We start from the raw sequence: 24,058 nt of genomic DNA, 5'->3' as shown, positions 1-24,058 counted from the left end.
TTTGGTTTTTATTCTTTTATTCTTTGTATGTCTGTACACACTATCACATTTGTTTGTGTAACATTCCAGGGCACAAAGTAGAAACTATTAGTTTAGTTACTCTCTGAAATTTGTATAGTACAGATGACAGAAATGGGGCCTATTCTAAAGAATTAATGTATGTTACAATGTTAATGTTTGAAAAGTAGAAAATATTTAACAAATACAATATATTTTAACTGGCAAAAAATATATGCAAAATAATGTATTGGACATTAGTGGATAATAATTAAATGGATGGAAGTTTAGTACACATTGAGCTTTTATTTAAATGAAATTTTATTAATTCAGCAGGCATTCATTATTAGCTAAAATCTAAGACACTAACATGTCTACTTAATTCATCTTTAACTAGGTCCCTGGGAAAGCCCAGAATGCTATAATCTTCTAACACAAAGGAAATAGGTTAACTATTAATCTGAATACTTAAAACAGGTAAACAGTTATGTTTCTTTGGTTTATTTCTAAAACAAACATCCTGAAATATTCCCTAAGACTAAAGTAGAATATAGATTCTAGAAGACCCAGGTTTCCTGGCTATATATTCCAAGATTATACAGAGTAGGTGAAAAATGAGTTTTTATTGAACATGCTTTAGTTAATAATGTTTTATATAATAATTTTATTTGAATCTACCACTTGGAACACATTTGTCAAGAATGTGCTTCTCATTGCATTTAAACAAGAAGCACTGCTACTTCTGGAAATCAAAAACATCACAATAAAAATCAGGTCTTCTCATTTTAAGCAATCTCTGTATTGTTAGAGAGACATAGAGAATGATTTAGCCAGAATCTTTGCTCATAACTTCAAGACCACGTTTTCCTTCAATGTAATGTAGCTCATAAAAATTTCAAGCAAAAATGTGCTTACGTACATATTATTTAATATCATCTACAGATTTAGAGAAGACAATTTGTTAAACATTATATTCCATAAAGAAAGAAAAAAAACTAGAAAGATTTATAAAACGCATCAATAGTTTATCAAAATTATTTTCACAAAATATGAGTGGGATATCTAAATACATTAACAGATATATTCAGAAAAAAGGCAAAGTGTCCATTGTTATTCAACATTTATCCAAAATATTAGACATATTTTAATCAAAACACCAAATAAATACAATTTCACAAATGGTCTTGGAGATAAAGGATTTGAATCAAAGAACAAAAACAAAATTGTGAAAAAAGAGTTAATATTGATATGTGTCAAGACCAAATAGTACACTGCAATAGGAGAAAAAAAGGTTTTAGAACCATTCATATTTGCACAAATCTCCACACAGAAAACTATATATATATATGAAGGGAAATTAAAAGACACTTAAATGGAAGGAATATACCACATTCATGAATTAGAAGACTCAGTATTGAATCGCAAATAAGATCCAAGCACTTTTGTTGTCAAAATCGACAAGCTGATTCCAAGTGTATATGAAAAGGCAAAGGGCCAATAATGGTGAAGATAATCTTAAAGAAGAACAAAGTTGGGAAATTTACACTACCAAATATCAAGACTTATTATAAAACTAAAGTATATAAAACTATGTAGTACTGGTGCAAGGACAGACAGACAGATGGAACATAATAGCACAGAAAAAGAGTCAAACATATACGGATACTTGATATGTCACAAAATGAGCACTGCAAAACCATGATGACAGGGGAGTCTCAATGGGACAGGGTAAATTGGATATCCAAATGGAAAAAAATGAATTTTGTTGCAGTCTACTTTATGCCATTTGCAAAAATTAATTCCACATAGATTATGGATAGAAATGTGAAAAGAAAAGCAAGTTTCTAGAAAGTAGTAACATAGTAGAATATCTTCATAGTCTTGAGATATGCAACAGTGTTTTTAAAGACAAAAAGGAAAAACACTGTAAAACTGGACCAGGTTAAAATTAAAACTTTTGTTCATCAAAAGACACTATTTATAAGAGGGAAAGGAGTGGGATAATATCTTGGCCATATATCTAACCAAAAAGTGCTTTTATCCTGAATATATAAGGAATTCCTAAAAATCAATAAGAAAAAAAAGACAAAACTCACTGAAGTAAGCACAAGACTAAAACAGGAACTTCCAAAAGAACATATCCAAATGTTCAATAAACATAAAAATGTTTTCAAGCTCATTAATCATCAGAGAAATGCAAATTTAAAACCACAATAAAGAACTACTAGACAACCAATCAGAATGGCTAAAATTGAAAAAAGATGAGAATACCAATGGTTAGCCAGTACATGGAGAAAATAGAACTGTTACACACTACATTTACAAACCATTTTGGAAAACTGACAGTAGCTAATTAATTCAAAACACATGCTATCATATGATTGTACTATTCTACTCCTAGGTCTTTAATCAACAGAAATCTATATGCAAGTGCACTGAAATATATACACAAGAGTAGCACCATTTGCAGTAGCCCAAATCTAGAAACGATCCAAATGCCCATCGACCTTTGAATGCATATCATGTGATTCTATACAGAAATTCAAGTGAGTTAACTTCTACACCCAAGAACACGAATAAATCTCACAAACACAATGTTGCGCAAATGAAGTCAGTCACAAAATTATATTTACTATATAATTTAACATATAAATTTATAAAATAGGCAAAACTAATCTATAACATTAGAAGTCAGGATAGTGGTTATCAGTGGGGAAGAGTGGGGACTTTGAAAAGGAGAGGATATAAAAGGGGTAGCTGAGGAGTTGGTAAGAGTTCTATTTCTTGAGCAAGGTGGTGGTTTATACCGTTCTGTTTTTCATATTTGTGAAAATCCATCAAGCTATGCACACTCATATTTGTGTACTTTTCTGCATGTATGTTGTACTTCAAAAAATATTTCAATATAAATTCTATAAATGAAAAAAATATGAAATGCTATGTGGCTGCTTGAAATAAAAGTAATTAAAACTATATAGTTTCAAAAATGTTTACATATAAGCAATCATCTGATTGTATATTAAACAGAATAATTGACAAACACCAAATAAGTAAATTTTTAAATGTTTGTGATTTCAATGATATGATTCAAATATTCACTGTAAGTGGAAAAGAAAAACTCATCTACAGAGTATTTCTTGTAGAGAGCATCATCTACTCAGAATGTCAAGTAAAATAATAAACATCTGATTTGACTACATTTGGCATTTCATATGGGGGCCTAAATTAAAGAAACTACACTCTTCACTGGTTACTATATATTCTGGGTGATTCTTTATGTAGCTAGTGGTAGAGAGGCAATCATTAAATACTGTAATAATGTCTATTTGGTGGCTTTATATTGCTAACTGTAACTGGAAAATACAGAAAATATTAAAAAAGTGTCGTGGAAATTTCTATCCAGATGTTGTCGATCAAAGACTTTTAAGAAAGTAAAAAACGTGACTCTATTGTAAAAATGTTCCTTATATTTTTAACCATAGTATATAACTTTTCCAACCTTTGGGAAGAATTTTCAATGCTCTTTACTACTGTCTTATTATGGATATATGAATGGAAAGTTAGTTCAACGTTAGCTGCAAATCCACATTACATTTAACTTTTGTGAAATATTTTTGTTGTGGTTGCAGGAAATCTATTATGAATCATAGTCAGAATAGCCTTCTAAATAAAATTTTAAATATTATATTTAAGGACTATGTATATTTTGTATTTGGATTTCAAAGTTTAAATTCTATAAAGTGCCCTTTGTAAAAGTAAAATATAATACCAGTTAGTCAATTTTTTAAGGTCCCAATTGATGACCTAATGTTTTAGATGGAATTGTAAAAACTGTATTGTTCATACAATAGGGAAGATTATATTCAGCGGCAAACTTGATAAACATAAATGGATAATTTAAAATGACAGGGTCAAATAGCTTTTTTTTTTCTATGAAATTGATCTTAGCTACAGAATTTACTATCTTACTCCTCAACTTTTTCCAAGAACTCTATCACTGATCTATAAATGGGGAGAAGCCTGCCTAACTTTCTCCATTTTCAAAGTAGCCAACATTCTAAGGCTATCATTCTAAATATTTATCTTAACAGAGCTCTAAGTTTTATTGCTTCCAACATACAGAGATGATTGAGACATACTCAAATAAATGTGGGCAGCTATGCCCCACATAAAAAAAAAATTGAACTAGTCAAAACAATTTTTAAATAGAGATATTAAATATTGACATTTGCTTTTTTACTATTATCACAAAGCATGAATCTGATTGAATTATTGTTAAAATTATAATAATTAATAATTAGCACCAGAAAGCTACAACATATGTGAATTTAACAGAAAAATGCTAAATCTTGTTAGAAATAGCAAATGCTAAGGTTTGACTCTAGTAAATGTTAACTAGCTGATGCAGGCACTTTTGACAGGAAAGGACTCATTGTGGCATCACTAAAGTAGGAACTAGCGTGGGATAAACTGCTGCTGCTCCATTTGCTGGAATTTCCAATGGGTTGTCTATTCTGGCTAATTTCCAAGCAGACATGTGGCCAGTTTCCTTCTGTCATGTGAGCTAAATCTCACCCTGAAGTTATCTTCCCACTCTATATTGTAAACAGAAGAGGGAGGTTAGTCCTGCTTAAAATAAATGGCACTCTTTTCCAATTATCCTACAAGGAGAATGTCTAAGATTTCAAATTGTGTTTGTTACCTTTTATGATTTTCTACATCTTGGACACTTAAAACTGCTTATCATTAAAGAAAGTTTTATTTTGCTATCCTAGAACAGACTGAAAGTGTTAAACTACTGTTCTTTTACCCAGAAATAAAAACACTTGCTTGTTTACCTGGACACTCCCCACCCCCACCCCAGAGCATTGGCAAACTTTTAGGTTCCTTCACGTTAAAATCTAATTCTCAGCCTCAAATGTTACATGAAATTAATTACTATCTCCTTCCTTCCAACTAGTGTGTCTATATGATGAAGTTACCTTCAAAATAATGTCCATATTATTCCAGAAAATTAAATTTTGTGATCGTGTCTCATAAGAAATACAATTGCACATACAAAAGTGTAGGCTTGAATACTTTTTCTCATTCATAAAATGAGAGAGGAAAGTATAAAATCTATAGGATCACTTTCAGCACATCTCAAGTCAAAGATTATAATCTAGAAATAAATCAAAGTCCATTTCATAATGGATTTTCAACATTTTTGCTATAGTTTATCAAATCTACTTCTAACACACCTGTCAAAATTTTAGAACAATTTTGTTTTGTTTATACCTTAAATGAAATTTTAGTTTCTAATGAAATAAATATATGATGATATTCTATATACCGTTTTACCCTCATAAAAATTTATGTCCATTCACAGAATATGGTACCTCTTATTCTGGTAAAATCTATAAAGTACCTCTTAGAATTCTGTGATACATTGGTTTTAATAGTTTTCCATCTAGATAACGTGATTGAATATAAGAAAAATACTTGTCACATAAGAGGTAAAATACTTATTAATGAATTAATGTTATACTTATGCATAATACTTCATAGTGCTCCACATATTAGGTACTCAATACATAACTACTGATTAGTAACTTCGTAAATCAGTATAATGGATGGTATTAAAGGATGCAGAGATTGCTGGTGCTTTTAGAAATCTCCATATGCTTCCTTTTAAAATACTGAGTTATGATGTTTTCTTTAGAAAAACTGACAGTTAAAAGGGTTTCGTGGGGCTGGCCCAGAGCATAGTGGTTAAGTTCTCATGCTCCACTTTGGAGGCCTGGGGTTTGCGAGTTTGAATCCTGGGCACAGACCTCCACACAGCTCATCAAGCCATGCTGTGTAGGCATCCTACATACAAAGTGGAGGAGGATTGGCACACATGTTAGGTCAGTGACAATCTTCCTCAAGCAAAAAGAGGAAGATTGACAACAGATGTTAGCTAAGGGCCAATCTCCCTCACCAAAAAATAATAAAAGGGTTTGTATGTCTTTAAAGGTCAGCAATTAACAGAAATGAACAACTATTCTAGCTGGCAGTGTAGGACTTCTATCAAATTTTACCATCAAATACAGTGTAATTCTTGGAGCGTTATTCATGCTCCTTCTTTAATTTTTCAGTCTTTCTTTTTCTTCCACTCCTTCTAGGGTTCTTTTAGTGCACAGGGGAATTATGAAATGGAGAGACTATTGGTAGGGATTCTCGTGATTAAGTTTCATGATATCACTTGTCTCATGATTTTCTCTAGTGACAGAAGTGATTCTCACTAAGGAGCCCCAAGCCAATCTCACAGAGCTCAAGGGATATTGGATTTGACATTCTTATTCCTGCCTGCTCCAACTGAGATGAACGCAGGTAAAACTCACTCCAATAAAGTTTTCATGAAGAACTGCTTAAATTCATGATAAAACTTCACCAAACTATAGTGAAGTCCTGTGATAATACATAGATTATTTCACCCTCAACATAAAACAGAATAGCTAGTGAGTCTTAAAAGCTGTAGTGGAAAAGACACTCAATGGACAACAGAGACTACATAGCTCATTTTGACAAAGAGTAGTCTGGAGAGAGGTAATGTAACATCCACACTGGTGTTGTCAAATAGAAATATAACAAGAGCAATATGTGTAATTTTTAAGAACTTTTAATTGTGATAATATGTGTAATTTTAAATTTTTTCTAGCCACATTAAAAAAGTAAAAAGAAACATAAAATTAATTTTAATATTTTCTGTAAGTAAATATATTTAATAGAAAACGTTCTCACAAAAAAGGATAAATATGTGAGGTGATGGATGCGTTAATTATCTAGATGGTGGTAATCCTTTCACAATTATATACCAAATGACTGCAATGTACATTTTAAATATCTTACAATTTTGTCAATTATACCTCAATAGGCTGAAAAAATATTCAAATATTATTCAATGTGTAATCTATATAAAATACTAATGAAATATTTTAAATTTTTGTACTAAGCTTTCAAAATGTCTTATTTACAGGACATCTCAATTTGGATGCTATGTTTTCAATGGTTAATGTGAAATTTAATCCTACTAAAACAATAAAGTGATGTTTAACAGAAAAACATTTTGAATTGTTTCAGTTTTTAAATTTAAATGTAAATTAATTAAAAATTCAGTCTCTCAGTAATACTAGCCACCTTTCAAGTGCTGAACAGCCACATATGACTAGTAGTTACCGTACTGGTCAGTGCAGATCTAGATCATTCAAGACAAGATGAGGCGGCCTCTGGTAATTCAAAGAGAAGTAAAAGGATCATAACTATAGGTAGTTCTGAGCATGCCTCAGGGAACCATGAAAAAGGTAGTGGCCCCCTGTTGTCATCTAGAAAGTGGATGAACCAAAATATGGATAGCTTATGCAGGAATAACCATGATTTATCAATTATCATTTAACTAAACACCATCTTTACACAATCATTTCTGAAAAGCACTTCTCCTTATTTCTCTCATTTTGTTAGTAAAAATATTATTGTAATATTTTCCCCAAGGAAATCTGAATTATCATTCCTGATTTCTCTCTGTCTGTCTATGATGATATCTATTTATCTCCCTAATGAGGCACTAAGTAATACTCCTTCCTGAATTTGAAAACATCTTCAATATCTGATCCTTCTTTTTCTTTCCCACTAACACCATTCTAGTCCAGGCTTCATGCTTCATTACATCACACGTGAATTACTACAAAAGCTTTCTCACTAATCTTCCTATTCCGTTCTCTCCCATCTAATCCACATTGTACACTTCCATTACATTAACCTTTATAAGATGACAGTTTCATGATCTGACTCCTCTGTTAAAACATATTCACTGGCTTTCAACAGTGTCCAGAATAAACTCTTAATTATCCTGTTTTTTTTCGCTTCTCAGTCATTTTGGTACCAAATTAAGCTTTTTCCGTTTTTGTTCTCCAATTGTTCAATATATGTTTTTCTATCTCTTCCCATCAATTGTAATCTCCTTAAAGGTCAGAGTTGCATATTACTCTTCTCATAGAACCCTCAATGTTATATTTTTCACAATGATGCTTAATAAATATTTGTTAATTTCAAATAAATACAGTGGAAACTCCAGGTAACAAATTGCTTTCTCATATGTTTCCTGGATAAGAACATAAAAAGTTTAGGTCACAGAGACAAATAAACTTTATAATCTATCCACCTTTTACCCCTGCTACTCAAGCCTTGAGTTATATCAATTATATTAATTGGTAAAACTCCATTATTAATTTATGATCAGCACAGTCCCTAGAAACAGACGGTGACTGAGGGGAAGCAGAAAGGAAACATGATTAAGTTAAAACACATACTATTATTTAAAAGGAGTGATGGCAACTTTATGCCACCACCAACACAAATTAAACTTCTTACCTTGAAAGTATAAAGGGGTTCACCACTTTTCTAGAAAATGGTATTGAAAGATAAATTATTTGCACAGATTTGTTCAATGAAATTGAGCCCGTGGACAAATAAAAGCTTTTATTTTTGAGAAAAGCAACATTTGTCCTTTGAACATTCCAACAATAAGTAGAAAAAAATATATTTTATGATTTTTTATTGGGAGGAAGTCGGTTTAAGGGATTGAAAAAATGAAGTCACAGTATTAAATTCTTTTCATATTTAAATAATTTATTTGATGTTTGCTACGTGTGTGTTCAATTCAATCCTCGAGACATGTATCTGCCAGACACTTAAAATAGTGGTCTATTTAAGAGGCCTTAATGAATGACAATATTTTCGAAATGTGCTTTATGAATACAAATATTTCCAAAGCAAAGAAAGAAAACAATTGAATAAGTAGACATAATGAAAGTCTGAGCATTTCTCTGATTTACAAAATTATGCTACTTTTTGTTTTTCACTACATGAATACAACCACTTTAAAAAATATGTGTGTGTGTATATACCCACAAACACAAACAGTACAGAAACATTTCAAAGTGGCAAATTTTTAGTGCACTGCCAAATTGCTACAATAACTGTCATCTATAGACATTCACATGCAAACACTACTGGACTAGTACACTAGAGCAAATAACGAGTATTAGTTAGCAGAACTCCTTGGCAAAAACTTTTAAAAAATGGAAATAATGAAACAGAAATCCACTTCTCATCTTAACAGTATAGAAAATAATCTCTTTTATCATTTGAGTCATATATGAACACAGTATTATCTAAGCTCATAAAATAACTTCTTACAGCACACATAGAACTGTAGTCTACACGCAACAAATGTCATCATTGGAAGAAAATGGGCCATGAGGAGAAGGTCTGAGAAATAGTGGTGGGGTAGATAAATCCATTAAAAAATAAGAAAGGCATGGCAAGGACTGGAATGCACATGCAAGGGAGAATGGGAAGAAAGAAAGCAGAAAGTAACAAAAACCGATTAAATGTAAAAGAGCAGCTAGTTATGACAGGAATGAATTATGAAAGTTGGACGAATGGGAAAGGAGAGGTGAAAATAATTTTTCTTCTTTATTTTAAGCTATATATAGAACTGTCACTAGCCAAAGCCCATTTGGAATATGAGTTGGTTAAACTGTCATATAAGTGATAGCATGGGCTTTGCCAAAACTACCACACAGGGCTGATCTGAACAAGAAATAAGATACCGGTTGTGAAGATGTTTCAAAAATTCAAAATGATACTCATATAAGACACACAGTTTACACAATATTCAGATTCAATCCTTCATTCTAACTTTGGGAAAGTGGAAACAATGAGCTTGCCAGACCAGAGAGAAGAGGAAACCTTCTCTGCTCCATTATGAGTTTCATGCAACAGCAGACTCCACAGTCACAGTGAAGTCTGACTTTGAAAGCAGAACAAAGATGGTGACAAACTGATCTAATGGAGAGGGATGCAGAGATACCTGTGAGCAATGTCTCCACTCCTAGCATTTCTCCACAGAAATTCCTGGGGGAAAATTAGTGGAAGGAATAAAGAGGTTCCCTATACTGTTTCACCTGAACCATACAACCATTACTGTCTGAATAGGATTAAATTATTCCAAGTTCTTCCTTACAGCAGGAAGGACTGAGAGGGTAAAAAAGATTATATAAATTCAATAAAATATGCCAAAGCACACAATATCGTTTCTTACATATTAAAAACTAGAAAAGAAGAAAACTCTAAGGTGTGTTAGCTATGTGTGTGCATTGCTATGACCATTTGACAGCTAAGAAACTGATGCTTAGTGAGACATTTATTCAAGGCCACTTATCCAACACAAATTTGACCCTGGGTCTGTTTCATGTTAAAGTCCTGGCTGGTAATTTCTATAACAACAAAGCCTCCAACCATCAGAAGAGGTCAGGAAGATAAACAATGAGATAGCCAACATATATTTTTGATATCTTTTTTCTTGTTAGTTCTGTCATTATTTAAGAAAATATTTTGGCATTGAATAATATATCTGTTAAACTTTTATAAATGCCTTAAACAGCATTTCTTCCTCTGCTAACAGTAACTCTACAAGAACAATTCATGATATCCAAAGGACAGAAAATCATGAATTAATGCACTGATCAACAGCAGTTGCAAATACCCCAAAGAGAGAGAAAACTAGACATTATGTGCCAGCTTATAAAAAACACAGGAGGACCTATGAAACATTCCTGCCCCAAAAATCACATTTCCAATCTGATCAAGTCTCTAGATCCAATGACCAAATTACTGAAAGACATGTTAGAGAAAATTAACACCAAAGGGATATAATCACCAAAACATAAGATTATGGCAAATGCTACATGTGAAACAACCTTATTTCTTCAACAAATAAAATTGCAAGGAAAGAAAGAGACAAAGGGGAAACAGATTACAGACTTAAGAGACTTACTGGGATTCTAATTACTCAGAATATTAAAACAAGTAGTAGCATTGATGAGACAATTGGAAGTTGGAACCCTAACTGGATATTTATTAAGGAATTATTGTTAAGCCCATTCTTTATAGAACCATATATTGAATATTTATGGTTGAAATAATGTGATGTCTAGAATTTATTCCAAAATAATACTGGAAGAGGGTGAGAGTGGAGATCAGATAAACAAGACTGTTGTGAGTTGATAATAGTTGAAGTTGGGTGCCAAGCAAATAGATGTTCAATATATGTATTTTATGCATGTTTGGGGAAAAAAAGCACATGCAACACCATCACTGAAAAATGTCCTAAATTTTTTCAAGGAAAGAAGCATATTATCAAGGAATCACAAAGCTGAAAATACCTTAGAAACGATCTACTCAAACCACCTCATTTTATAAATAAGGAAATTAAGGCTCAGATAGGTGAAGTGACTTGCTCGGGGTCACACAACTTGTCAGTTCTAGACTCAGAATCAGAATTTAAATCTCCAAACTTGTAGCCCAGGGCTCTGTTTTTTTCCAAACCTACAAGAAACGACTGCATTTAAACATTTAGTCCAGAATACCCTTAAAATTGAGTGTAATTAGTAAAAGTAAGCCATATGACGAGGAATGAATGTAGTTCATACCAAAAATGAGCTGCCAGTCACTGTGGTAAGATCTGTTTCTTTCTGAGAACCATGGGCTCCTGCTGGATTGGAGAATCCAAACTGGGTTTCTTCCTCCTGTCCAAAGAAGTCAGAGTCAGGATGTATGTTCCATTCTGCTTTGGTTGGTGTCAGTAGATCTGAGACACTGTTTTCACAAAGGGTGCTTGAAGGAGTCAGAGCATCTGTGTCTACTGTTAGCTTACTGCTGGGGGTCAAAGCTTGGGGCTCTTGACTTGAGTTTTTCATAGCCAAAGATCCCAGAGATCCCAATGGCCCCGCGCTTAGACTTGAGACATCATCCATACCTAAGGGGCTCTGCTGAAAACCGGCGGCTGTCGTTCCAAAAAAGAGAGAGGTATCCAGACTTTGAGGAAGGTCACCGGTGGCCATCAAGCCCCGAGGGTCCAGAGCCTGCCCTAAGGAACTATTATTAGCAGCGGGAAGGTTCCCTGCCAGAGTTGAGCTCACCGAAGCCACATCAATAGTCAAGATTCCAGAGTTTACCAATGCAGTGTCTAGCACTGCAGCAGAACTACTGCCAGGCACGTCAGAGAAGAGAGACACTAGCTCTGCATCACTGAGATCACTCTGTCCCTGGCTGGCAAGTTCACTGCTGGGCGTAAGAGAATTTGCCGCTTCTAACTGAGCTAAGAGATCCTGGCCGAGGTTGTGCCTTTTGGCCATGTGGGTCTTCATGCTGTGCTTGGAGGTGAAGAGTTTATTGCAAGTGGAGACTGGGCAACGGCTTTTCCAAGTGTCCACATCTTGCAAGTGTTTCTTGGAGTGAATGTAGAGGCTACTTCGAGCAGAGAACCTGGCACAGCAGCCTTCCACGGGGCACACAAAGGGCTTTGTTCCCAGGTGGGTTATGCTGTGGCCTTTCAGATGCTCAGCCCTTGTGAAAGATTTCCCACAGCCTTCCACAGGGCACGTGAACCTCCGGTCATCGTCGTGCTTCCTTTTGTGCCTTAACAGTTTGGACATGCTAGTGAAGTTCCAGCCACAGCCGTCAAAGTCACAAAGGAAAGGTCTCTCACCAGTGTGGCTCCGCAGGTGAATTTTCAGCCGACAAGCCTTGTCGTACTGTTTGCTGCAGCCAGGAAAGGAGCAGGAAAAGAGTTCCTGCTCCCTGAAGTGGGCGCGGTTATGGGAAAACAGAGCACTCACGGTGATAAATGTCTTCTTGCAGCCAGAAAACGCGCACTGGTAGGGCCTCTCCGGCTCAAAGTGGCTCCGCTGGTGGGCGCTGAGCTTGGCCTGCGTGGGGAAGCTCTCCTCGCACACTTCGCATTTGAAAGAGTTCTCCTGCTCATGGCCCTTCATGTGTGCCTTGAGGTTATACACGGTGGTGAAGCTCTTGCCACAGCCCTCCGCCGGACACCCGAAGGGCCGCAGTTTGTCGTGTGACTGCAGATGCCTCTTGAGCTTGTACGAGGTGGTGAAGGTCCAGCCGCAGCCGCCCAGGGGGCACTTGAAGGGCCGTTGGCCCTGGTTGCTGCTGTGCGTCAGCAGGTGCACCTTCAGCTGGTGCTTCTTGGCGAAGGTTTGTCCGCACTGCGCCTCGGGACACAGGTACAGCACTATGCCCGGGCCCGGGCCCAGCGGCCCGCGGGGGCTCTCGGCAGCGGCCTGGCCCTCCGCCTCCTCCTCGGGCGGCGGGGGCGGCGCGGGTTCGGCCGGCTCGGCCAGCAGAAGGTCAGGAGGCAGCTCGGGGCAGTCGCCGGGCTGCGCGCCATGCGGGAACCCCGCCTGCGGGGCGATCAGACCCCCGGGCTGCGGGGCAGGCGCGACCCCAGGCTCCCAGGCTGGCGGCGGGGGCGTGGCCAGGGTGAGGACGCCGTTCTCGAAGTGCAACAGCAGGTTTTGGTTGTGGATAGTGACGGTGCCCGCGAAGGCCGCGGCGGGGCCCAGGCCTGGGGCGGGGATCGGGATCGGGGCCGGGGCCGGGGCCGCGGACAGGCAGCGGGAGCCCGGCGCAGGGTGGCCCGCGGGGTTCGCGCCGCTCTCACCCCCCTGGAGCCGTGGGCCCGGCTCGGCCTCCTCCCTCCACACAGGCCCTGAGGCCTGGCCGGCGCCCGCGGTCTCCACGTCGCCACCCACCGGGTCCAGTAGCACCAGGAAAAAGTCGTCGCCGCCGCCGCCGTCGTCGTCGCCGCCGCCGCCGCCGCCGCCGCCGCCAGCGTGATCGGGCCTCGGCGGCAACGGGCTCGGGCCCGGGCCCCGTGAGGCTGCGCGGGCCTCCTCGCGCCGCCGCCCGGGCCCGCCATCTTGGGGGCCACGGAGCAGCAGGAGGCGGCGCGCGGGGGCCTGGCCAGCCCGCGGATCAAGGCCTCCGTGGACCCGGCCGCCGCCCGCGGGGCTGCCAGCGCCGCCGCCCTGTCGCGTCCCGCGAGCCGGGAGCAGCCTCGGGATTTCCATCTCCGCGTCGGCGAGGCTCGGCTGGAACCAGAGCCGCGGAGGAGGCGCGACCCCGCCCCCTGCCGCGGGCCCGAACACGTTCCTGAAAGGGGAAAAAAAAAAGTGCAATGCGCAGAAACTGGCCCTATCAGATATTAAAACGTGTTTAACGCCACAGTGATTTAAATATTCTGGTACTGGGTCTCTGGGACAGACTAGAAAGCCCAGAGGCAGAGACTGGTATGCATAAATAAGTTCCACAGTTAATATTAGTAGGAAATCAAGGAGGTCTTCCCAGGTAATGGGGAAATGACAGTTCATTCGGTAAATGGTGCTGGAAAACCTGGGTATCTATCTGCTAAATGCAACTTAAATCTGTACCTCACTGTATATACCAAAATAAACACAGCTCCAGCCCCTCCCAGTGCTAAGCGTGGTGCTTAGTACTTTGCATGTGTTAAAAATTGTTTGCAGGCTGGCTGGCTGGATTGATAGATGAGGGAAAATTCCGAGCGAATACCCTCTGTGTCAACATTAAACTACCATAGTGCTAGCAATTCCTACTGAATATGATGTCCCCCCTCCCCCCTACAAACAACTTCCATAACTAGAACTGTCTTGAACGAGGTCCTCAGGAAAATCTGTCACATCGTTAAATTTTTCGTCCTGCTGACGCAGCGATTAGAATGAATAAGAGGTGACGCCAAAAGAGGTTAGCACTGTTCAGCCTAGAAATGCAAAGCCTGGAGAATGAAACAATTTATATCGAAATCGGGAAAACCCAGCCCACTCCTGGGTTATACAGTGCACAACCTAAACCAACACTTTGCCCTTCCACCATTGGTTACGCCATGGTAAATTTCATGTCCAATCTCACAACACAATGAGGACATTCCTCAGTTTGCTCTAGATTTTCCAGCACGTGGAGGCCTCTGGACAGGAGTACCACTTAAACGTGATAAGGTTAAACCCTAAATCACTGCAATGGACTCTCCCGAGAAAAATGCACAGATGACCGTGTCCAATAGCCCCAGTGTGCCTGCTTGCATTTAAGTGTGGTGGCCCAGTCCCACTGTAATGGATTTGGCCAGTGATGCCTAATGATCTTATTAATGATGATGATGACCCTCCAATTTGTCATCAGTGACTTGGGAATTGATATAAATATAGGGTGGAATATCTAGCAAGAGAAAGGTTTAGAGTGATGACTAGATTATGGGGTACCTATAGTTTAAATAATCCCTGCTTTCCCTCTCTTTTAATGATAATGGACACTTGCTGATCTTTTGAATAGAAGATCAAGTTTTTCATCCATAACAATTCAAACCTCATTAGAATTTCTACTTCACATATTTTTCTTTCCATTATGTTTTTTGGAGGAAGCGTTTTTCACGTCTGAGATATAGAGGAGTGCATAAAACATATCTGTCAGGTTTTGATAATTTGTAAAAGCAAACACCCATGTAACCAGGACCAAGGTCAAGAAACAGACCATTGCCAGCCTTCCAGAATACAGCCACTGTATTCCTCCCAGTCACAACCCACACCCTCCTCTGTGGATATAGTCATTATCCTGACTTTGTGATAATCATTTCAGTGGTTTTCTTTATAGCGTTACCACTTTTGTAGGCGTCCCTAAAAGATACAGTTTATATGAAGTTACATAAATGGAATCATACTGCATGCTTCCTTTTATGGCTTGCTTCTTTCACCCTGTATCATATTTCTTGGAGAGACCCATCCATGTTGTTCATAGCAGCTGTAGATCTTTTCTCCCCATTGTTGACTAGCATTCCAGTGTATGATTTTAGCAAAGTGATTATGATATGACTATGCCATTCTACAGTGGATGGACACTGGGGTTCTTTCTAGGTTTTGACTATCATTATGAACAATGCTGCAGTGAACGTTCTTGGACACGTCTCATGGGACACGTGTAAAAGTCTCTTGGGTATACATGCAAGAACGCAATCACTGGGCCATAGGGTATGCATATCTTCAGCTTTTCCAGATGATGCCAAACTGTTTTCTGTAGTGGCTGTACCAATTTACAATCCTACCAGTAGCACAGAGAGTTCCTGCTGTTACACATGTTCACCTATACCAAGTATTGCCAGAATTTAATTTCTTTTTTTTTTTTACCATCACTATTAAGGTTTTGCACGTTCTCATGTTTATGAGCCTTTTGGATTTTCTCTTCTGTGAAAGGGCTGTTCAAGTTCAACTCTTTCACCCATCTTTCTATTCTGTTTTCCGTATTGCAGTTACTGATTTAATGAGTTCTTTATGTGTTTTAGATACCAGACTTTTGGTGGTTACATGTGTGGCCAAAATATTTCCTTGCTCTGTTGTTCCTGTGGCAAAATACTCACTTGCTTTATGCTGTGCTTTGTGAACAGAAGATCTTAATTATAATATAGTCAAAGTTATCATTCTTTTCCTACGGTTAGTGCTTTTCTGTTTTAAGAAATCTGTCCCTGCCCTGTGGCCATGAAAATATTCTCTATATTGTCCTCTAAAATATTTATGGCTTTGCCTTTCACAGTTAGGTCTTAATCCACCTGCAAGTGATGTCTGTTTATGGTGTTGAGGAGGGTTCCATTATTTTTTTCATGTGTATATCAGATTGTCTCAGTGGACCACTTATTGAAAGGTATGCCCTTTGCCACCCGATTTGTAGTGCCACATGTGCCATAAATCAAGTATCTACCTATGCATGGTCTAGTTTTTATACTCTCTATTAAGTACCATGGCACTATGTATCTGTCTTTTTGAAATATCACATATCAATATTAATTACTACAGATCTATGGTCAATCCTGATATTGGATAAGATCAGTCAATTCTACCTTGCTCTGCAAAAGTGTCTTGGTTACTTTCGGCCTGTTTCAAGTCCATTTAAATTATCAATTCATTAGAAAGAGTTCAACCAAAACCTTGTTTGGGGCTCTATTAGGATTGTGTTGACCTTTTAAATTTGACTTCTTTTCAATATTGAATGTTTGATTCATGGATATGGTGTATCTCTCCTTTTAATAAGGACTTTTTAAATGTGTTCTAATAATATTTTATATTTTTCCCATAAGAGGGCATTTTATCCTAGGTACTTTTCTTTGTGTTTTTTTTTTTTTTTGAGGAAGATTAGCCCTATCTTAGGTACTTCATATTTTGCAAATACTAGCTTTGAAATTTTTACTTTCTAGATTTGTTGATCTTAAATAGAATGCAATTGGTGTTCATGTGTTGATTTACAAACGTCTAAACTCTTTTATTGGTTCTAACAATTTGTCTGTAAATACCTATAGAATTTAATGTACACAATCATATCATCTGCAAATAATGCCAGGATTATGTCTTCCTTTCCAAGCATTTTGTTCCCGTCTTTCCCTTATTGCTCTCTCTGGGTGATAGTGGACATCTTTACTTGATGCAGCTCTCAAAGAGAAAGCTTTCAGTAATCCTGAGAAGGATATTTGCTCTAGATGTTGCGTTCTGTAGCAATCTGGATCCAATCAGTTGATAGAAAGTACACAGTGGACAGAGGAAGTTTAACATAAAGAATTATTAAGCTGTGACAAATGTATAAAATACAGGAAATAAGAAAACTCTATATGGTATCTTGGGGCTGAGGGAGAGTACCCAAGGGAAGACAAACTTGGAATGGGGGCTCTTCCCCAAGGCTGGAGTTCACACTTCATTGGAGAAGGTATAGGAGAACTTACTGGATGGTAGAGAAGTTTGCTGGTTTGCTGGGGCCAGACCTGGTCTACAGAACCAGAGCTGGTCTACAGTTGCAGGGTAAGCAGGAAGCAACCCTCTGGAGCACATCAGTGTGGACAAGCCACAGCTGGTGGCCAGTGTGTGGGCATGTAGTAGGAAATGGGGTCCTGGTGGAGTTGGAGGCCTGGAGCTAACAATGCCCTGTACATAGCATCAGGAGGGCCTTGGTGTTGGGAGGGCTGCAGTGTTGGGAGAATTACAAGACATAAACCTGTTCTTGGTGAGCTGTGGTGGGAGAGAAAGCAAGCGGAGGGAATCAGTGCACAGGTAGCTTGGAGCATAAGATGTCCCTATGAAGAGGGCCACAGAAAGCTGATCACCAGGCCACACCAGTATTGCTCGGTCACCGAGACCAGTTGTTCTGGGCTCATGCCTGGGGCAGAGCACCCAGGATATTCTCACACTCACACCTCTCAGAACCAGAAACCGCAGGAGAGCCACTTCCTCCTTCAGTGTCCCTTCAGCGGCTTCTACTGGGAAAGCATAACATCATGCTCGCTTTGAAGGAGAGATGCTTAAAGGAATTCGTCCATTATCAGAGAGCATATATTGAAGGGTGAATTTAGAGTGGGGAGGCAGTACGTTGATAATTGGCTTCATAAGCTTTATCAGTTTAGGGGGGTCTCTTCTATTCTTAGTTTGCATGAATAGAAGGCACCCCACCTGCCAGGGCTATTGTTGTTAGCTCACCCAAGGAAGAGTATCTGTTATCCTGTTGTTTCTCTGGTAAATTAATGATTAAAGCAGCTGAGTGGCCATTTCAAGAGTTTTAGTAGACTGCTTAGGATTCGTGGTGGACCCAGGGTTCCCTGTCCTGAACTGAGTTTTGCTGAAAAACCCAGGCTCCGGCACAAAGGGGTGTCATGCATTTAGGGCAGAGAGCCTGTGAGCCCTACATTCTAGTCCTACCCAGGGCTTGCCTGCTCCACCTGCAAGGAGAGCCTTGGTGTGTGGTGAGATTGTCTCTTCCACCATTAAGTGTGAGTAGCACATGTTCTCCTCAGGAATAGCCTTATTTATACCTTAAATGCCACTTTGCTTTGCTGGTAGCTGCACCTGAGCTAAACAAGGAGCAAAGATGCTTGGATTTCATTTGAACTCATGCCCAACAGAGCCCTGTCCGTGGAGGAGCTTGGCAGAAGATTTCTGTGTTATTCTTACAAAGTGTATATATTTACCAATGTTGGCAATTTGAGTGCTTTAATTGTACTTTTCTCAATTCGTCTTAGGCTCCAAAATGGACAAAACCTGATGCGAGAAAATGGCACTTTTTCTCTGCCATTCTTAAGTGGCAAACAATCCATTCTTTAGTGAGTGAACTGGCAGCTTATATTGAGAAGGCGAGACATTTTAATAAAAAATGTTTCTTTGGGTGCGTCCATATTCAATAGATAGAATAAGATACCACTAAATCAGGAGGAAAAATACTTTAATAGTTGCTCATCCTTGTACTCTTGTACTCTCTTCCTAGTACTGCCAATGTATAAAGCATATTCACCTCTGTATTCAGAAGCCACACAAGACAAATTAACCCACAGCCTTCTATTCACACACAGGACTGGGCTAGCTTTCTATCCCCGGCACCCTGAGACCTTGTACATGAAGACCTGGGTAAGAACAGGGAGTTTATCCTTTAAATGCTGGTTGGAGCTGCTGCCCAGACCAACTCTCTTAACTGCCACTCTGGCAATGGTGCGACACAAATGCGAAATCTGAAACTTGTCCACTAACAGGAGGAGCAGCTCTCTAGGCCTGGCACTTGGGATTCGTGGTGGACCCAGGGTTCCCTGGCCTGTCACCACTGGGCATCCAAGCAGTCACTCTCACTTCATAGAAATCACTGAGAGCCAAGTTTTGTGGAAATGCACACCTCCAATCTGTGGTTTCTGAAGATGGGCCATGTAGCTGAGGTGTCTCTCCCTGCAGGAGGAAGGGGAATTTGAAAGCTTCCCATGAGGCATGGGCTGGGAGGGACCCGCCAGAGGTCATATCCTCCCACTGACAACTGGAGTAACCCCTGCTCTGTTGCTCCTGAACTCCAGCGAAAGAGCAAAGGGGGAGAAAGGAGAAGGTGTCGACAGCCCGAAAGTGCAGTCTTACTGTCTGTGTCCCTCACCCCAACCTGCCATGCTCTGGCAGAGGATGCAGAGTGAGAGCCAAGGTTTAGTAGTTCCTGAAAATTCAAGAAGTTATTTCTCCCTGGTCCAACTGAGGGAAGAGCGGATGGGGCCAGGGTAAAATCTGTGTTTACACCTGGGGGACCAGTTGCACTTTGGGAAAACTTTGACAACTACTGCACCACAGAACTCTTCCCCATGCCCTGCACCCGCTCTCTGAATGTAATGAAATCTCTGAGGATACCCTGGCTATGTTATATTAAGTTCCAGTTTTCCCTCAAAACTTGTATGGGCGCAAGGCTTTTCTTTCCCTCTCCATTTCTCCTTACTAAAAACACCCCAAACCACACTCAGGGATCACAGGACCGTGTCAAGACTTCGCCCAGGCCCTGACTCCCTGCCATTTGCAAGCTCCGCACCTTCTGATGTCCTCAGAGGAATCTGATCTCAAGAAACAAACTCGTCAGGGCAATCCTCTCCCTAGAGAGGGCGCTCTCTACTGCATCTCTGAGACTAGAAGAAGGATCAGAGACTGGTGGCCTGAGCCCTTCTCTGGAAAATTCTGCACTATCTGCCAGCAGAGCACATGTCTAGGAAGGACTGTCCCAGTTATCTGCTGAGCAGGGAACTTTGCAGAACCTGACCCTCTACCCTCCAGATCTGTTGGAGTTCGACCCTCTTCATGTCCTGAAGACAGTTTAACTTTTCAGAAAGATACATGCTACATTTCACTCACCTTTTATCCATGTGATCTGGTGAAGATGGAAACCACTATCTATCCACATTTATTTTCAACTTCTGTCCATTTCACTGTTGTCCTCACCTCCCTCCTGCCTCCTCTAGGAGTGTGGTCCCCAAGACCGCAAGCCGCAGTTAGACAGTCTCACCTGGGTCTGGGCTTTGGCTCCGAGTTCTCTGTGAGGTTAACTGTGGATTCAGATTCAATGCAGAAGGCAGGGCATGGAGCGAAAAGAGGTTCACAAGCCAGCTGGCTCCTTTGGCCAGAAGAAAACCTTTTTCCTACAGCCAGCTCAGCAGGGGAGTTCTTGGTTTTCACATCACTTTTCCCACACGTGGAGATGCGAGGTCTCTGCTTCAGAGCCCAGTGGACTCATATGGTCATTTTTCTTCCTCGGCATCTCCCAAAATCTCCAGGAGCTGGCCGAGGAGAGCTCTTAGTTGCCAACCACCAGCTGCGTTTTGCCTCAGCCTGTCTTGCATGTGACTTACCTTTCCAAGGAAAAGCACTTTCCCAGAGGTTTATTGTGGGCTGCTACGCAGCCTTGGAGTGGGATCTTGAAGAATGAAGAGATATTGGGAAAAAGAACTGTGGATAGGAATTGGCTAGAATTTTTTGGCGATGGAATAGTCTAAGCCAGTTAGCATATTTGAGTACTTGATTCATCAAGTGGTATTTGCAATAGCTGCTCATCACTTTTTCATTTTCCCAACAGCAGGTACCTGCTTCAGAGCGTTCCTTAAATATCAGACTTCTGACCCATAATTGTGCCCCCGAGTGGTTCATATGAGAATCAGAGAGGCTCCTGGATCAAACTGAAAAGCAGGACCTTGCTTGAGATGTGCATTACTAACAGTGAAGAAAAAAGTACACATATAGTATATGAAGAAATAGTTGGAAAACATGACCCAGCATGCAAAACAAGCAACGGCACGTTAAAATAAACAAAGGAAAAAAAAGCCTTGAAGATTTTGATTTATTCTTCACTTTAAAGAAAAGCTAATTGGCTAATAAATTGTATAGATTTGATCTCAGCCTCTGTCAGTCAGATTAATCAGAGTGACTAAGTGGCATATTGCTATATAAGTGAGTTAAAGATGGCACCTATGTTGTTTACTTCCTCACAGCCAGCTAGGACCATTAGCTCAAAGCCCACCAGCAACAAACTCAAAGTTTCATGCATACAGTTGCTTTAAATGTAGCCCAAATAAGCATACTTTTAGCCATTTAGAGCTTGCCTGCTTTGTATACTTCACAAAACTGCACCCAACATATGCTAGCCATAGTTAAGACAAACTCAGGGGGTATAAAACACCACTGCTTGCCTTCAGAGCCCTCTGACCCAGAGACTCCTCCTCTAGCTGCTGAGCCATATCACCTAAACAAGTAAGCCCCCTTTCCTAATTCCTTCTCCCCCAAGAGTTGCCTTGCCCTCTTTCCCTACTGGGTGGTGGCTGAAAGCTTCCCAAATTTGAGGAAAGATGTGACCCTACATACCAAAAGGCTCATTGTTCTCCAAGGAGGATACACCCAATGATATTCACACTGAGACACATTATAATGAAAGTCTTGAAAACCAAAGGCAAAGAGAGATTCCTATAAGCAGCAAGAGATAACAAATCCATCATGTACAATGTGTTCTCAATAATAATGTCAGTGGATTTCTCAGCAGAAAACTTAGTGGCAAGGAGTCAGTGTGATGATATATTCAAAGTACTGAAAGGAAAAAAAAAACCTGTCAACTGAGAATTTTATATCCAGTAAAGCTGTCCTTCAAAGGTGTGGGAGAAATGAAGATATTCCCAAATAACCAAAAGCTGAGGGAGTCATTAATATTAACACTAGACCTGCTCTACAAGAAATGCTAAAAGGAGTCCTTCAGACTGAAATCAAAGAACCCTAGATAATAACTTATAACCTTATAAAGATAAAAAGATAAAGCCTAGTAAGAGGTGAAAAAAAACAGTAATTTTGTAATTTGGGTTGTAAATCCACTTTTTAGTTTCTACAAGATTTGGAAGACAAATGCATAAAATAAGTACAAATCTATGCTAATGGGTTCACAATATATAAAGATAAAATTTGTGATATCAATAACAAGTGGAGGAAGGACAAGGTGCAAAGCAGTAGAGGTTTTTTTTGCAACTGAAGTTAAGTTGGGAGAATTAAAAATAGATTGTTTTAACTTTAGGATGTTATATAATTTCTATAACAACCAGACAGTAAATATCTGTGGAATGTACACAAAAGGAAATGTCAAGGGAATCAAAACATGTCAAAATGAAAAACCAATTAAACACAAAGACAGGCAGCAATAGTGGCAACAAAGGACAAAAAAGCTGCAGGACATACAGAAAACGACTAACAAAATGGCAAAAGTAAGTCCTTTCCTATCAGTGAATACTTTAAATACAAATGGATTAAACTCCCCAATCAAACGGCAAAGATTGTTGGAATGGGTTAAAAACAGCAACAACATGATCTTACAGTATGCTGTCTATAAGAGAAGCACTTCAGATCTAAGTGCACACATCGATTGAAATTGAAAGGATGAAAAATATATTCCACACAAATTGTAACCAAAAGAGAGCTGGGGTGGCTATATTAATATCAGACAAAACAGACATTAGTGTAAAACTGTTACAAGAGAAAAGAAGGAAGTTATATATTGATAAAATATATAATGTAGCCCAAATAAGCATACTTTTAGCCATTTAGAGCTTGCCTGCTTTGTATACTTCACAAAACTGCACCCAACATATGCTAGCCATAGTTAAGACAAACTCAGGGGGTATAAAACACCACTGCTTGCCTTCAGAGCCCTCTGGCCCAGAGACTCCTCTGGGTTGATTCACCAAGAAGGTATAACAATTATAAAAATATGTGCATAAAATACCAGAATTCCAAAGTATACAAAGCAAACATTGAAAGAATTCAAGAGTGAAATAGGCAGTTTTACAATAATGGTTGGGGACTTCAAAAGCCCACTTTCGGTAATGGATGGAACAACCAGACAAAAAATCAATAAGGAAATAGAAGACATCAACAACACTATAAATCAATTGGACTCAACGGACATATGGAGAACCCTGCACTCAACAACAGCAAAATATAAATTTTTCTCAAGGGCACATAGTACGTTCTCCAGGATAGATCGTATCTTATACGACAATACAGATCTTAATAAATTTAAAAAATTTTGTCATACAAAGAATTTTTTTCAAACACAATTGAATGAAAATAGAAATCAATAGCAGAAGGAGAACTAGTAAATTCACAAATATGTGGAAATTAAACAACACACTTTTAGGGGCTGGCCCTGTGTCCTGGTGATTAAGTTCGCATGTTCAGCTTTGGTGGCCCAGGGTTTCACCAGTGAGGATCCTGGGTATGGCTTGTCACCGCACATCAGGCCATGCTGAGGTGGTGTCCCAATAGCACAACCAGAAGGACCTACAGCTAGAATGTACCACTATGTTCTGGGGGTGCTT

General features: G+C 39.3%; 1 protein-coding gene across 2 annotated transcripts; it reads right to left on the bottom strand.

Moving 5' to 3' along the window:
• Positions 1 to 8,625: 8,625 nt before the first annotated feature.
• On the bottom strand, positions 8,626 to 14,342 carry ZXDB (zinc finger X-linked duplicated B). 2 transcript variants are annotated; one of them, XM_070502800.1, is made up of 2 exons: positions 11,840 to 14,342; positions 8,626 to 11,609 (listed from the first exon to the last, which is right to left on the bottom strand). In XM_070502800.1, the coding sequence occupies exons 1-2, from the start codon at positions 14,250 to 14,252 to the stop codon at positions 11,437 to 11,439; spliced, it is 2,586 nt and encodes an 861-aa protein (XP_070358901.1). In that variant the 5' UTR covers positions 14,253 to 14,342; the 3' UTR covers positions 8,626 to 11,436. The 2 variants fall into 2 exon arrangements, with proteins under 2 accessions (XP_070358901.1, XP_070358900.1); XM_070502799.1 differs by having other exon boundaries at positions 8,626 to 14,334.
• Between the last annotated feature and the right edge of the window lie 9,716 nt (positions 14,343 to 24,058).

Source organism: Equus asinus, chromosome X (assembly GCF_041296235.1).
Source record: "Equus asinus isolate D_3611 breed Donkey chromosome X, EquAss-T2T_v2, whole genome shotgun sequence".
NCBI lineage: Eukaryota > Metazoa > Chordata > Mammalia > Perissodactyla > Equidae > Equus > Equus asinus.
The sequence above is the reverse complement of the archived record's forward strand: the minus strand, read 5'-3'. Positions and strand labels throughout refer to the sequence as shown.

Excerpts from the sequence above, each read along its gene's own strand:
- ZXDB (XM_070502799.1), bottom strand. The coding sequence starts at position 14,252 with ATGAACTGTCATTTCCCCATTACCTGGGAAGACCTCCTTGATTTCCTA.